General features: G+C 51.6%; 1 protein-coding gene across 1 annotated transcript in view; it reads left to right on the top strand.

The window, feature by feature from the left end:
* Positions 1 to 531: 531 nt before the first annotated feature.
* The window catches only part of MEOX1 (mesenchyme homeobox 1), an 18707-nt gene continuing 5150 nt past the window's right edge, over positions 532 to 14088 (top strand). The window contains exon 1 of the mRNA XM_006776840.2: positions 532 to 1386. Coding sequence (XP_006776903.1) covers positions 918 to 1386 — 469 coding nt within the window. The 5' untranslated portion in view covers positions 532 to 917. The remainder of the gene's footprint in view (positions 1387 to 14088) is intronic.

Genomic DNA, 14088 nt, shown 5'->3' with positions numbered 1-14088 from the left:
TTATACCACAGACCCTAGTGGGCCGCTGAGACTTGCAAAAAAAAAGATTCCTCTTAATCCACCTTCCTTTTTGCAAGCAGCGGTGGAAGGGCCTTTAAATCAAACGCAATCAGCAAACTTGTCTCTTGCGCTTATTCCCTGCTTCACTCCCTGGAATTTGGCACTTGACGGATTCTGGATCTGACTTAAGGCTTTTTCCAAATCCAAGACTTGGGGAATTTTGTTAACAGTGTAATAAAATAACTTCATAGTGTTACAGGAGGCACATTAAAGAAGTGGTGTGGGTGAGCTGCTCTCTCTCCTTAAAAAAAAAAAAATACAGACAATGTTTCTTTAAAAGTCTCCATCTGCAAATCCCATTAGATGTGCATATAAGGTTTCTGATGATTAATAGTTGCCTGCTCGGGTTTTGGTTGGAGGGGACTGTGTGGGTGCGGGTTAACCCCTCCCTCTCCTCTCTCACATTTCACTTCAGAAATTTGTCACTCTCTCCCCACCGCAGCATTTAAAAGTGTGTCTCCGCAGCCCGGTCCAGCCCTCTGCAGGCATTTGCCGAGGGCTCCGGGCGAGCACTCCGTCAGCGGGCGCGCCTGGGCTGGGACAGTGAAAATGTTTAGTGTCACCGGCGACAAATACACGCACGGGGGATCCCACTAGGCAGGCTGGTGCGTCCGGGGGCAGGAAGCCAGGAGTGAAGTCGGACAAAAGTGTGTGCACACACATATGCACGTGTGTGGACTTGAAAGAGAGACTTTAGTTTTGGGTTTTGTTTTGGTTCCTGGGGTGAACTTTCTGTTGAACATTTTGCCCTGCTATTTAATTTTTAATTTTTTTTTTTTTTGCATTTTAAAAAAATTTGAATATAAAAAGGGTAAGAATCGAACCTTTGAAAGACTGAGGCGCGCTGCAGACAGCAGATGGATCCCGTGGCCAGCAGCTGCATGCGGAGCCCCCACCCCCCGGCCCCCGTCTGGGGCTGCCTTCGAAATCCCCACTCCGAAGGCAGTGGGGCCTCGGGGCTACCCCACTACCCGCCCACCCCGTTCTCCTTCCACCAGAAACCAGACTTCCCGGCGACAGCGACGGCAGCGTACCCCGACTTCTCGGCCTCCTGCCTGGCGGCCACCCCACACAGCCTGCCCCAGGAGGAGCGGGTCTTCATTGAGCAGCACCCCACCTTCCCACAGCCCCCCGACTGGCACTTCCCTGTCTCAGAGGCCCGGCGTAGGCTCAACCCGGGCCCAACGGGGGGCTCCAGGGAGATGGGGGCCAGCAGCCCAGATCTGGTGGACGCAGCGGGAGGCCCAGGAGAGGACTGTGAGGTCCTTGGGAGCACTGCCAATGAGACGGAGAAGAAGTCAACCAGACGGAAAAAGGAGAGTTCAGGTAGGAGGCTGGAGAGCAGCTGGCCCTGCTCTTACTGTGTGACCTTGGGGAGGTTTCTTGCCTTGTCTGAGCCTAACTGCCCTGACGGTGAATTGCAAACAGGTCTATCTAACCTACTCAAAGGCAGGAAGGGGTTTCTTCTACTCAGAGCTCTAGGGTTCTCTGGTGATGGGGATGTCTGTGACCCCAGTACTCGTGGGCCCCAAGAAGGATGTGCCAGCCAGAGAATGAAACAGGATCCACAAAGATCTGGAGGGCATGTGGGAGGGAGCCTCCGTGTCGGCCGGCAAGGGCTAGAGGGGGGCTTTCCTGACCCCAGGCTGCCTCTGGGTCATGCTTCTTCACCCTGCCAGGCCCCCAACAGCTCCAAATGGTCCCAGAGCCACAGGGTGTGCTCACCATGGGAATCAGCTGAGACGGAAGCTGGGGCAGTGGGCGGGGGGGTGGGGGGAGGGTGGTTAGGACCAAGGCCAGAACCCTGGCTGTCAAGCAGAGCCAGGACCCTGTGTCTCCAGGAGCCTAGAGACAGAGAAGCAGGACTAGGGCTGGGATGGGAGAGGCAAGGGGTGAGGGGAGATGGAGTGCCGAGAGCTGGAGCAGACAGCCCGCAAGGGATCACCCTGCCTAGGTGGGCCGTGCAGGCCACGGGGGCAGTTCAGCACCCTAAGGTCTGGGTGACCCTCAGGGAAGGCCCTCCGGAGGGATCGCCGGCCATGGGAGAGGCGGGGAGGCAGGCAGCCGAGGGCAAGCCCTGGACTTCAGAATGCAGGTGAAGCCCAGCTCAGCGCTGGAAGCCAGAGGCCAGAGCATGGGGCTGGTCCTCTTACTAAGATCCCAGCTTAATCCCATCTCCTCCCCGAGGCAGGGACCTGTTTCCTCATCTCCCCATGGGCCCTCCTAGCTTCCCTCACTGCCTGCTCACCTTTTGTCTGGGTCCCTCACCCCACCTTGCCCAGAACAAGGCAGTACCCATGCCTCCTGCCCCGCTGCCCACTTACAGCCACCCTTAAGGCAACATCTATCTATCTGAGCCTACAGAGGACCTTCTCATGGGCTAACCAGGGCCAGGTAGGAAATGAGAGTGCCAACCAATCAATGACAACACTGTGCTTGGCTTTACAAAGCACTTTCGATATAGCACGGGTTTCCTCAGCGTTGCTTTTGGCCAAGCCCCGACCCCGGCCCTGGGGATGCAGAGATAAATAAGATGGTCTCGGTACTTTAGTCATCTCAAAACCAAGTATGGAGCACTGAACTCATTATCCACTCCCTGCCAAACTCCCTCCCCACACACACACACACACACACACAGCTCAAACTGAGAGGGAGGAGAGGCCTAGATGCCTGTCTGACAGCGATGTGCTGCAACCGGGAAGTTCAAGGTGCAGCAGGCAACACACATTAGCTCTTTTGAGTCCCACCAGTTTGAGGTAAGCCCAGCAGGTCTCATCAGTAGGCTCTACATGTGTGGAAAAGGAGAAGCGTAAAGTTTAAGGGAGGGGGGAGGGCTCTGCTAGAATGGAGTCTAAACAGAGTGAGCCACTCATTTCAATTTGCCCGGGACTTTTCTGACTTTAGTGTTGAAAGTCTGTGTCCTAAGAAACCCCTCAACCCGGAGCAATTAGTCACCCCAGAATTCAGCTCAGACCCCGAATCTCACACCCTTCAGTCGATGTCAAGCACAAGCCTCATTTTGAACTATGAGGATTTTCAAACGTGCTTGAAGAAGCCCCTCAACGCGTTCACCATGGAGGATAACGATCAGCAGAAGGGCCCTTTAAATTTCCATCCGCTAAAACCCTGAACCGTCCCTAGCCCGGCTGGAGGTTTGCCGAGAATGGGACACTTCGTGCTTCTCCTCTCCAAGGAGCTCTCAGTGACTTGGCTCGGAGCCTGATTGAAGAGTTCTCCCCTCCATGGCGCCGGCCACCCTCTCTGCCCACACCTCCCTCCGCTGCATCCAGCCACTTTCCAGGGAACTGGGAGCCAAGGCTGGGGAAGGCACGGGCAAGGCCACGGGCTGGGCTTAGGAAAAACCATTCCGTGTTTCAGCGAGACCCAAATACGCGTCTTCCCTTTTGGCCAGTGGCCCATGGCAGTGCATTAGGGAGGAAGCTCGTGTGCCAAGCGGCTGACCACCCCACGAGGGCATGGACACCCTCCACTGAATTCCCTGCCCTCTTCATAGGGTCAGCCTCGGGGCAGGGGAGGTTCCCATCCAGGAGGGGCCCTGGGCTCTCCCTCGGAGGTCCCCTCAGGAGCAGCAGTCACCTGAAGGTCTCCAGTCACATGAGGTCTGCAGAGCACAGCAAGCGGACTTCCATTCATTCTCGGGGGTTCCAGACCCACCCCCCTGTTCAGCGTGGAAATCTTTATCGCCCAGTTAGTTGCTTTAAGTCTTCCTTTGGAATTTAGCCGGAGGGGAAGGAGACAGGAAAGATCAGCTTTGTAAGAGCATAAAGAAAGGGCAGGGTGGTGGGCAAGGCTCACCACCCACTCTCAGCATCTGCTCCCAAGAGACGAGCCCACAAAGTACCCCCTCGCCATCCCACCAATCCTGAGTCACTGGCTGGATTCTTACTTAAAAGTTTGATATTTTACCCAGCGTAGATATTTTGCATTAATTTTTATTTTTAAAAACATTGCATTAAAATATTATTTCTCTCGATTTACTGAGGTTTTAGGCACCCCCTGCATTTTGTACTCAAAGTGAGCGCCTTAAACACCTCCCCTTCGCCCCTGCTAAGCCATCTCTGGAAGGCTGACCAGCGGTGATCAGAAATGTGTTTTCTGTGCCTCACAGTTCGGCAGAGTCCGTGTGAGCACCACCACTTTTGCCTGCATGACTTGGGGAAATTCTAAACTTCTTGGAGCCTCAGTTTCCCCAGCTCCAAAATGAAACTAGAACAATAGCACCTTCCATCGAGAGAGGCGGTGAAGGTTAAATACGATGATCCGAGAGATGAACACTGTGCCTGGCCCATGAGTTCAATACATGGCAGCTATGAATGGTGTGAGGCCCCTATTTCCAGAACCAGCCTTCTGTCAAATCTCCCTATTATTCTCGGGGTCAATGGAATTGAATGTTTCAAATACACCGTCTCAGAAATTCCTGAGTCTGGGATATACGACATGGGAACCTCTTACTATCATTGTTGGTCCTAAGAAACCAGTTGTCACCAATTAGGAGCTTGGAACTCAGAGCTCTGCTGGAGGCGGGGGGGTTTTTTTTGAGAGAAACCTCCGGCAACAGAAAGTTACTGTAAGTCTGTTTCAAAAGGAACATTCTCTGCTCTCCCCTCTCCTTCCTCTCCTGGAAGTGGGCTGATTTGCTCAAGTAAATGATCATGAAAGCGGGGTGCCTGGCCCCCCACTCGGAGACCTTCGGTTGGTTCACCGCACAAGACTGAGTTAGAAGACCACTGTGAGGTTCTCTCACCCCCGCCACTCCCAGCCCCGGGCCAGTGGGTGTTGAGACCCCTGCTGGCAGGGACAGCTGCGAGGCCATGTTGTTTGCCCCCAATCTGTCATGGCTACTGTGGTTGTCTTTAATTTATGGGGATGAGGGATTTCTCGGTGATTTCCTGCCGGGGTTCAAGGGAAGGTCGCGGGTGATGGGCCTGGCTGCAGGTGAATCTGATCGCCCAAGAGGGGGCCCCTGGGCTTGGGCTCAGCATTGCTGGCTGGGCTCTCACGGACTCATTCTGCCTTCATCATTCTCGCTTTGTTCCATCCTCCCTGGGCTCCGACACGTGTGCCTCCCAGGGACTCGGCCCTCCCCGTCTCTCCCCTGCAAGACCTGATCTCTGCCTGCCCCTGCCCCGCCACGTGAACTCTCATTTCGCTTGAAGTTAAAACCCTCCACAAATTGGCTCCTCTGGCCCTTTTCTCCACCTGCTCCCCTTACAGGCCACCTCCACCTCCACTGACCTTGCCACAAGCCACACCGGTCCACTTGCCCTGCAGATACACTTGGCTTTTTCTCCTCGACCCAACTTGCTGGAAACCTTTCCCTCCCCCCACTCTGCTGCCCACTGCTGTCCCACTTATTCTAACATCAGCTTAAAAACCACCCCCTTCAAGAATTCTTTCTTTCTTTTTTTTTAAAAATATATTTTATTGATTTTTTACAGAGAGGAAGGGAGAGAGATAGAGAGTTAGAAACATCGATGAGAGAGAAACATCGATCAGCTGCCTCCTGCACATCTCCCACTGGGGATATGCCCACAACCCAGGTACATGCCCTTGACCGGAATCGAACCTGGGACCTTGCAGGCCGCAGGCCGACGCTCTATCCACTGAACCAAACCGGTTTTGGCTCTTTCTTTTTCTTTTTAAATCGATGACTCCCACTTGTACATAACATCATGTCAATGAAAACCATAGTTAAGGAGTTTCAAACTGCAGTATCCACTACAATTTTTACCACATAGGAGCTCTCCTGAGAGTTTTATCATGAGACATTTTGTATTTGAAATCTCCTTGGCTTTGCTTTTTATTATGGTCAAAAAATGCATAAAATTTACCATCATAAGCCATTATTAAGTGTATGGTACAATAGTGTCAATTATATGTACCTTGTTGTGCAACAATCTCTAGAACTTTCTCATCTTGTAAAACTGAAACTCTATGTCCATTGAATGACAACTTCCTTTTCCCTTGCCCCAGCCCTGGCAACCAGCATTCTACTTTCTGTTCCTAAGAGCTTGACTACTTTAGATACCTCATATAAGTGGACTCATGCTGTATCTGTCTTTTTGTGACTGGTTTATTTTATTTAGCATAACGTCCTTGGGTTCATTCATATTGTAGCATTTTAACAGGATTTCCTTCTTTTTTAAGGCTAAATAATATTTCATTGTATGTATACACTTTTTTTTTTTAACCCATCTATCTGTTGATGGACAGACACTTGAGTCACTTCCACCTCTTGGTGCTTCTGTTGAAGATCACTTGCTCATATAGGTGAGGGTTTACTTCTGGGCATCTATTCTGTTCTATCGGTCTTATACGGCTGTCTTTATTCTAGTGCCATGCTGTTTTGATTACTGTAGCTTTGCAATGTATTTTTAAATCATAAATTGTGAGACCTCCAGCTTTTCTTGCTCAAGATTGTTTTGTCTATTCGAGGTCCTTTGAGATTCCATATGAATTTTAGGATGATTATTTTTCTATTTTGTCCGCCCCCACCCCACCCCAAAAAAAGCCATTTGGATTTTTATAAGGATTGCATTGAATCTGTAAATCACTTTGGATTATATGGACATTTTTATAATATTAAGTCTCCCAATCTATAAACATAGGATAACTTTCCATTTATTTGTCTTTTTAAATTTCTTTCAGCAATGATTTATGGTTTTAAGTGTACAAATTTTTTGCCTCCTCAGTCAAGTTTATTCCTAAGTATTTCATTCGATTGGATGCTTTTGTAAATGTAAATTGTGTCCTTCATTTTCTTTTCAGATTGTTCATTGCTAGTGTATATAAATGCAACTTAGTTAATTTCTGGTGTTGATTTTGTATCCTACAACTTTGTTGAAGTGGTTTATTAGTTTTAAGAGATTTTTTTGTGGAAACTTTAGGATTTTCCACAAGATTATGTCATCGGCAAACAGAGACTATTTTACTTCTTCCTTTTCTATTTGGATGCCTTTTATTTCTTTTTCTTACCTGAGTGCTCTGGCTAGGACTTCCAATATTACGTTGAATTGACGTGGTGATATTGGGCATCTTTGTCTTGTTCCTGGTCTTAAAGAAAAAGCTTTCCGTTTTTCACCATTGAGTATGATGTTAGTTATAAAGTTTTCATATAAGGCACTTATTATGTTGAGATAATTTCCTTCCATTTCTAGTTTGTTGAGCATTCTTTCTGGACCTCCCTACCCACATACACAGAGCAAGCCTTGCATATGCCTCCATTTTAGCCTCAAACCACAGTTGTCCTTGCACCCACAAGTTTAGCTGCGTATGGTGACGTTCTCCCTGGAATTGAGGTGTCTGGAGGGCCAGAATGCTACCTGATTCACCTGTGCAGCCTCCCTAGAATCTACTGAAACATTACACAGGAGAGGAGCTCATCCAATGTCTGGCCAGTAGTCTCTCTTGCAGCCTGGCGGCCATTCATTCATTTTCTCACCTTCTCTCTGAGCTCGGCTCCACCACCCGGCCTGAGGGGTTCCACCATATGTGATGCGCTTCTGTAAAATGCATCAGAACTTTCACAGTCTCACTCATGGAAAAGTGTGCAGAGAGCCAGGCTTCGATCATAAGATTAGCCCCGGGTCAGGGGGAGTGCTGGGGTCAGAAAGACAGACAAGCAGCCACAGGCAGGCTGGGCTGACTCTGCAGGAATCCCCTCGGGGTCCTGGGGTCAGCTCCCAAGTACCAGGGCCACCATGGGAAGCAAGTGGAACTGCTCTGACTGAGCAATAAAGTGAACCCACCGTGGCAGAGCATTGGGGGGCGTCGGGGGGCGCTGCCACAGCTAGGCTGCTAGAGGGCCCAGACAGTCTAGAGAAAAGGGCACCTTTTTCTAATGTACAGGGAGGTCCCCTACGGGCTGGCATCAGCCTTGCCCAGCGCCCCTCATGCCTTTGCTGTCCCTCCTCAGGGGTAAGCACTGGCTGTGGGAGTTTAGGGGGTGTCAGTCTGCTCAGGCTGCCATAACAAAATACTATAGACTGGGCGGCTTAAGCAGAAGACATTTATCTTCTCAGAGTTCTGAAAGCTGGAAGTTATAGGTCAAGGTGTCGGCAGGTTTGATTTCTCCTGAGGCTTCTCGCCTTGGCTTGCAAATGGCCACCTTCTTACCATATCCTCACGCGGTGTTTCCTCTGTACATGGGCATCCCTGGTGTCTGTCTATGTTTCTTAACCAAAAACTACTCTTATAAAGACACCAGTCAGATTGCATAGGGCCCACCCTATCGGCCTCATTTTAACTGAATCCCCCCTGTAAAGGCCCTCTCCCTAAATACAGTCACATTCTGGGGATTAGGACTTCAAAAATAGGACTTGGGGAGGAGGGTCACCACTCAGCCCATAAACAGGGGGTACAGGGACAAGGGCAGGGTTCTAAGCAGTGGCACAAACGTTCCTGTTAAAACCTTGTTAGTGAAAGCAGCCTCTCAGAGGTGGGCATGACCTCAGAGCTTTCCTAGCCCAGCACCCCAACTGCCTTTCCACTCAGAGCAGAGCCCTGCTTTCTCATCTGACACCAACAAAGAGAGATTTTTAAAAGTAGAGACGGCTCTGGGCGGTGGCTCAGTTGGTGGGGGCATTGTCCTGTGCACCAAAAAGCTTGCAGGTTTGATTCCTGGATTGGGCACATATCTAATTTAGCTTGCAGGTTTCATCCCTGGTTGGGGTGCATAAAGGAGGCAACTGATCAATGTTTCACTCTCACATCCATGTCTCTCTCTCCCTCTCTCTCTCTCTCTCTCTCAAATCAATAAACATATCCTCGGGTGAAGATTTAAAAAAAAAGTGGAGCCCTAACCAGTTTGGCTCAGTGGATAGAGCGTTGGCCTGTGGACTAAAGGGTCCCAAGTTCAATTCCAGTCAAGGGCATGTACCTTGGTTGCGGGCACATTCCCAGTGGGGAGATGTGCAGGAGGCAGCTGATCAATGTTTCTCTCTCATCAATGTTTCTAACTCTCTATCCCTCTCCCTTCCTCTCTGTAAAAAAATCAATAAAATATATTTTTTAAAAAACAGTGGAGGCAGTTTTAGGAAAGAGTCTCTAAAGAAGGGGGTTGTTTGACAGAGGAATAAGGAAAGGGGGTGACAACAAAATATCTTTTCAAAGGCTTCCCCGATCCAGGCTGCCCGTGTTCACATGCCAGCGAGGCAGTGGCCCCGGCTCAGACAGAGCCTTTGCAGCCTGCCACCAGCCGGGCCTACCTGTCTCTGTAGGTTCGCTGGACCAGGGTCACTGCAGTGCTGGACAGGGTGTGGTTTCAAGGGGGCACAGTAGCTACACCCCTCTCATCCCAACTCCAACCCTAGAACCCCCAGCGAGGAAGAAATCTTAGGCCCCAGAGTGGCCAGCCTGGGAGGAGAGACAGAAACGCCACACTCCATCCTTCTGGGCATCCCCTGACTCCCGGTGAGAGGCCTGCTTCTCCTCTTCTGACGGCCCAAAGCAGGAGCCCAGCCAGGAACTCAGAGGCGTCAGCACAAACCCTGGGCCTGGGCCTGCTCAGGTCCCGCCCTGATACATTCTGGAAGTTCTGGAAAAAGTCAGTTTCCACCGAGGCAGCAGGATACTGACCAGCTTCTAAGATGTAAGGGCCCAAAAAGCCCACGGGCCATAAGAAGGTCAGTTGAGGGACCCCTCAGCCCTGCCCACTGCCCTGCCAGGCTGGGGGCTCGGGATCCCATCCCGCTCACCTGTCTCTGTGGCTTGAAGAAATCAGGCACCTGGACCCAGGGCGGTGGGATGATCCCAGAGGCAGAGCAGCCCTTTCTTTTCCTTTTTCTTTTTTTAATCCTCATCAAGAATATGGTTGTTGTTGTCAGTGATGAGAGAGAAAGCAAAAGAGAGGGAGAGAGAAAGGGAGAGGGAAACAGAGAAACACTGATTTATTGTCTCTGATACGTGCCCTGGTCAGGGATGCCACCCGGTAACCCGGGTGTGTGCCCTGACTGGGAATTGAATCCGAGGCCCTTCGATGCACGGGATGGTGCTCTAACCACTGAACACACAGGCGAGGTCCAGAGCAGCCCTTTTTTTTCTGGGGGGCAGGACCCCTGCAGACACCCCGAGCCAGTCTCTTTCCCCAAGCCCTATCTACTCACTGAATCAGGCTTCTCTGGCCTCTGGCCAGCATTCCTACCCACCCCCCACCCTAGCCTTTTATATTTCATGTTTTTCCCTGTTTTCCTTAAACACAGTGCTGGAGGTATAGTGTGAGCAGTGGGGTCTGGGTCCTGAAGCCCACACTTCCTTTGGTGACAGCTAAGGACGACATCTGGAACTTATAAACACCAACAAAGCCCAGTGCTGCCCATGCCTCCCCCAGCCCATCTTGGAGGCTTGCTGCTGCTCCCACCTCTCATTTCCACCGCCTCCCTTCCTCCTCACGTCTCTGCTCCCCTCTTCCTGGGCCCCACACCCCATCTCATCACCCCACTCATTTCACTCTCCATCACCATCGTCCACCCTCACGGCCCACCCCACCTGGGACTCTCAGCAAAGACTACTGAGCACCAGGCATTTTCATTCCAGAAGAATCTGCTTCTCTCCCAGAAAACATGCCCTAAATTCCCCAGACCCACTGCTGGGTTCAACAAAGAGGCTGGGATCGCTACCCATGCCTCCTGGGGCACCTACATTAAGTTCGGCAGGGCCCAGGGAGGAAGGCCGGCCACTCCTAGGAAGCCAGGGAGGTCCCAGAAGCCAACTGGCCTTGGGGGACTCCCTCCAGGTCTTGTCTATTTTAAGGGGCTTTGACCCCTCCTTCTGAAGTTGAAAGTATCAAAACTAACAAGGATGTCAAAGGTGTGCTTTGTGAAGGAAGCCAGACGCCGTTTTCAGAGGGCTTGCCAGGGCCTCACCTACTGACATCATGCCCCGAATATCCCGCCCTGAGGAGTCCGGGTGAGACAGACCTGGACCCAGGCCCAGACACTGTCCCCGGAGTGAGTACAGTCTCCTGCTCATCCTCCTCCCCAGGGCAGTGTGACATGGTGGCCATAGCCCGGGACTGGTCCCAGGGGCTTTTGGCAAGCTTAGTCTCTGGGTTTTACCTTCCTCATCTCTTCAATGGATAGTATGCACCTTACCCATCTCACAGAATAATTAAGAGGAGTCAACCGGGAGCAACCTAATATGTGGCAATAGCTTCCTATCAAGAAATGATGGGTCCGAGGCCCAATTCTGCCACTAACTTGCTGTGTGTCTTGAGGAAAGTCTCTTACCTACTCTGAGCTCAGCTGTAAAATGAAAAGGCAACATTAGATCATCACTCAGTCCCCTTGCAGCTCTGTTATTCCATGATTCCGCAGTATATACGAAGGCCCAAAAGACGTTTATCTCTGGCGGGGAATACATTGTTGTCAACTGCAAATCGTTATTCGAATACATGGCACGTGGCTTTCTATCTGGTCTTGGGTAGAAATTTATGTAAAATGGCTGTGAGAGTTGGAGATACAGAACTCCAGAAAGGCATGTTCCCCAGAGTCTGTCTGGACTTCCTTGTAGCTCCGATAAAGCCGTCTGCTGACTCGAGGAAGGTCTGCCAAAAGTGACAGCAATTTATGAAATAATTTAGTTTGGGTGGTGTTAACGCTCATGGTGGAAACCGCAATCACACACACATCCTGTTGGCATTTCTCTGGGCACTGCCGACTGTTCCATCATGGCCCTGCTCGGTCAGAGGGCTGTGCAGGGGCTGGAGCAGCCAGCTGAGCACCAGCCTCCTCCCTCTGCCATCCTGGAAGGGGCGACGCTGCCCCCAAGAGAGAAGCAGGACCCAGGGGACCGATGTATGATTCTGATCCATGCTAGTTACTGTGCCTGGCTTCCTGGCCCCCTGGAAGACTGACACATTAGTGGCTAGTAGTGGTCAGAGGCACAGATCCAAGCAGAGACATAGACAAGTAGTAGAGAAGGGGAAATAGTTAAAAGGCCTCACTAAAAAGGCATCCCTTTCACACAGCTCTGCAGCAGCATCTTCTAACCTCCACCTTGAGTCATCACTCCAACAGCACCTCCAATAGAACCTCTTCTGATGGTCCTTTCAGAGACCCAGCAGTGCGCCCAGTACTGTGCCGAGTGGTAGACACACCTTGCCCATCTCATTTGACCTTCTCAGCAGCCTTCTGGTCACAGTGGATGTAGGTAGATATTCTCATTTTGCAAATGAGGAAACTGAAGCTCAGAGAACTTAAGAGACTTGCCCAAGGTCAAAGAGCTCCTTCTTGGGCCCAAAGAAGGCCCAGGCTCTCCAAGGGGTCCTCAGACACCACTGCCAACACTCAGCTTGGGGTGATGAGCTTTACATGTTGGGGGGGGGTGCAAAGAAATAGCCCTGGGCTGAGGAATAGATCTTGGGGCTGAGGAACTTGGGGAGTCTGGGGTGGGGTTTGGGGGTGAGAGTGGGGGGGTGGACCTGAGACAGAACATAGGGCAAGAACCCAGATCTGACTGAAGGAAGGAACTGGAGGCCAAGATAAGAATATTTGAAACTGGAAGGGGCTCAAGTTCAAGGCCAGGGGGGTCTCAACAGAAGAGGGAGTAGGGAGAGGAGAAGAGGATGTTGTATTGAGCAAGGACACTGACACCAGCTCCCCAAGGGAAAGAAGACCCAGCGGGACTCTGTACTTCCACACATGGGGAAACTGAGGAGGGAGAGGGGGGGAGGGCGGCTTCCCGACAACAGTGCACTCTTGTGATCCAGCCGTCCTGGGGGTGATGTGCAATCGGCCTGTGCGTGTGCGCTGGCAGCATGAACAGCCCCTGGCCAGAGATGGCCTGAAAGTGCTCATAGATTTTCTTTGTCTTTTTTTCCTCTCTCTCTTCTCTCTTGTTGAAATGTTGGAGAACAAAGAGGGCCATAATTTCCACTTCAGTTTTCATAGCTAGTTTCCCATACCTCTGGCCCTTTTGTCATTCCTACCAGTAAGGAAAGTTCTTCCCCCTCAGGGAGCTGATGAGGGACAAGTGTCCGTCTGGTGCCAGTACCCCACCCTCTCTAGCAGCGGTGCCCAAGCTTCACACGGGGGCTCAGACACTACGCTCCCAGGCTTCTTTGTCCTATTTCCTCTTCTTCCCCATCCTGAGGCCCAGCCCCTAAGTCGGGTAACAGAGAGGGAGAGGAGAGTGAGTAGGGAGTGGCTTGGCTTGGCTGGCAGTGGTCAGCTGCCCACATAACCAGTCTAAGGCCAACTCCAAGGGGCCCTCTCCCTGCCTCCCCTTGTCTCTGTCAGGAGGATTATGGACAGGACGGTGTGGGTGGGTTAGGGGATTGTTTTCTGAGATCCCGTCGGGCACCTGTGTACACATAAGCAGGCCTGGGAGGAGGGGTAATGGGGTGTGGGCAGCAACCCAGGATGAGCCCTCTGGGAGCCCTGGAGGCGGAGACCAGCAGAGCTGCCAGGGTGCAGCGAGAGGAAAGACAGAGAACCTGATGCCAGGATTGGTGGCCTCAGCACCAGTCAGGAGGATCTGGGTTCGAATCTTCGTCCTGCCACCTAAAAGCTGCCCAGAACACTGGGCAGGGTCTGGGGCCTCTCTGAGGCTGCTTCCTCCTCTCTCTACTGAGACCTGCCTCCTATATGCCAGGAACAGTAGCCAGCGAGAAAAGGCAGTCCCATGCCTGGGGAGCGAGAGAGAGCGATTAATCAAATGATCACAGATCCCGGTGGCCGGAGAGGGGGGAATAACAGGGCCTCCTCTGAGGGTGACGTGTGGGGAGGATTAGAGCAGGGCTGTGTGGAAGCAGGTGGAAGCCTTGCAGAAACGCCAACGGATACCATCCCCGCCCCTCAGGTGGCATCTCGTGGAGTTGACAAAGTGGGAGTAAACTTCACATTTTCCCGGTGCTTTAAAGTTTTAAAAGCATCTCCCACACATTGGCTTGCCCGACCTTCCCAGTAACCTGGCAGGTGGGTGCTTTATGCCCCGATTTCTGGATGAGTGACTCGGGGCGCAGTGAGGCTGAGTGGCTCCCTCAGAGGCCCCAGCAAGGAGATCAGGGGT

Source organism: Myotis davidii, unplaced genomic scaffold (genome assembly GCF_000327345.1).
Source record: "Myotis davidii unplaced genomic scaffold, ASM32734v1 scaffold109, whole genome shotgun sequence".
Lineage (NCBI taxonomy): Eukaryota > Metazoa > Chordata > Mammalia > Chiroptera > Vespertilionidae > Myotis > Myotis davidii.
Note: the sequence above shows the minus strand (reverse complement) of the source record. Positions and strands in the feature narration are given on the sequence as shown.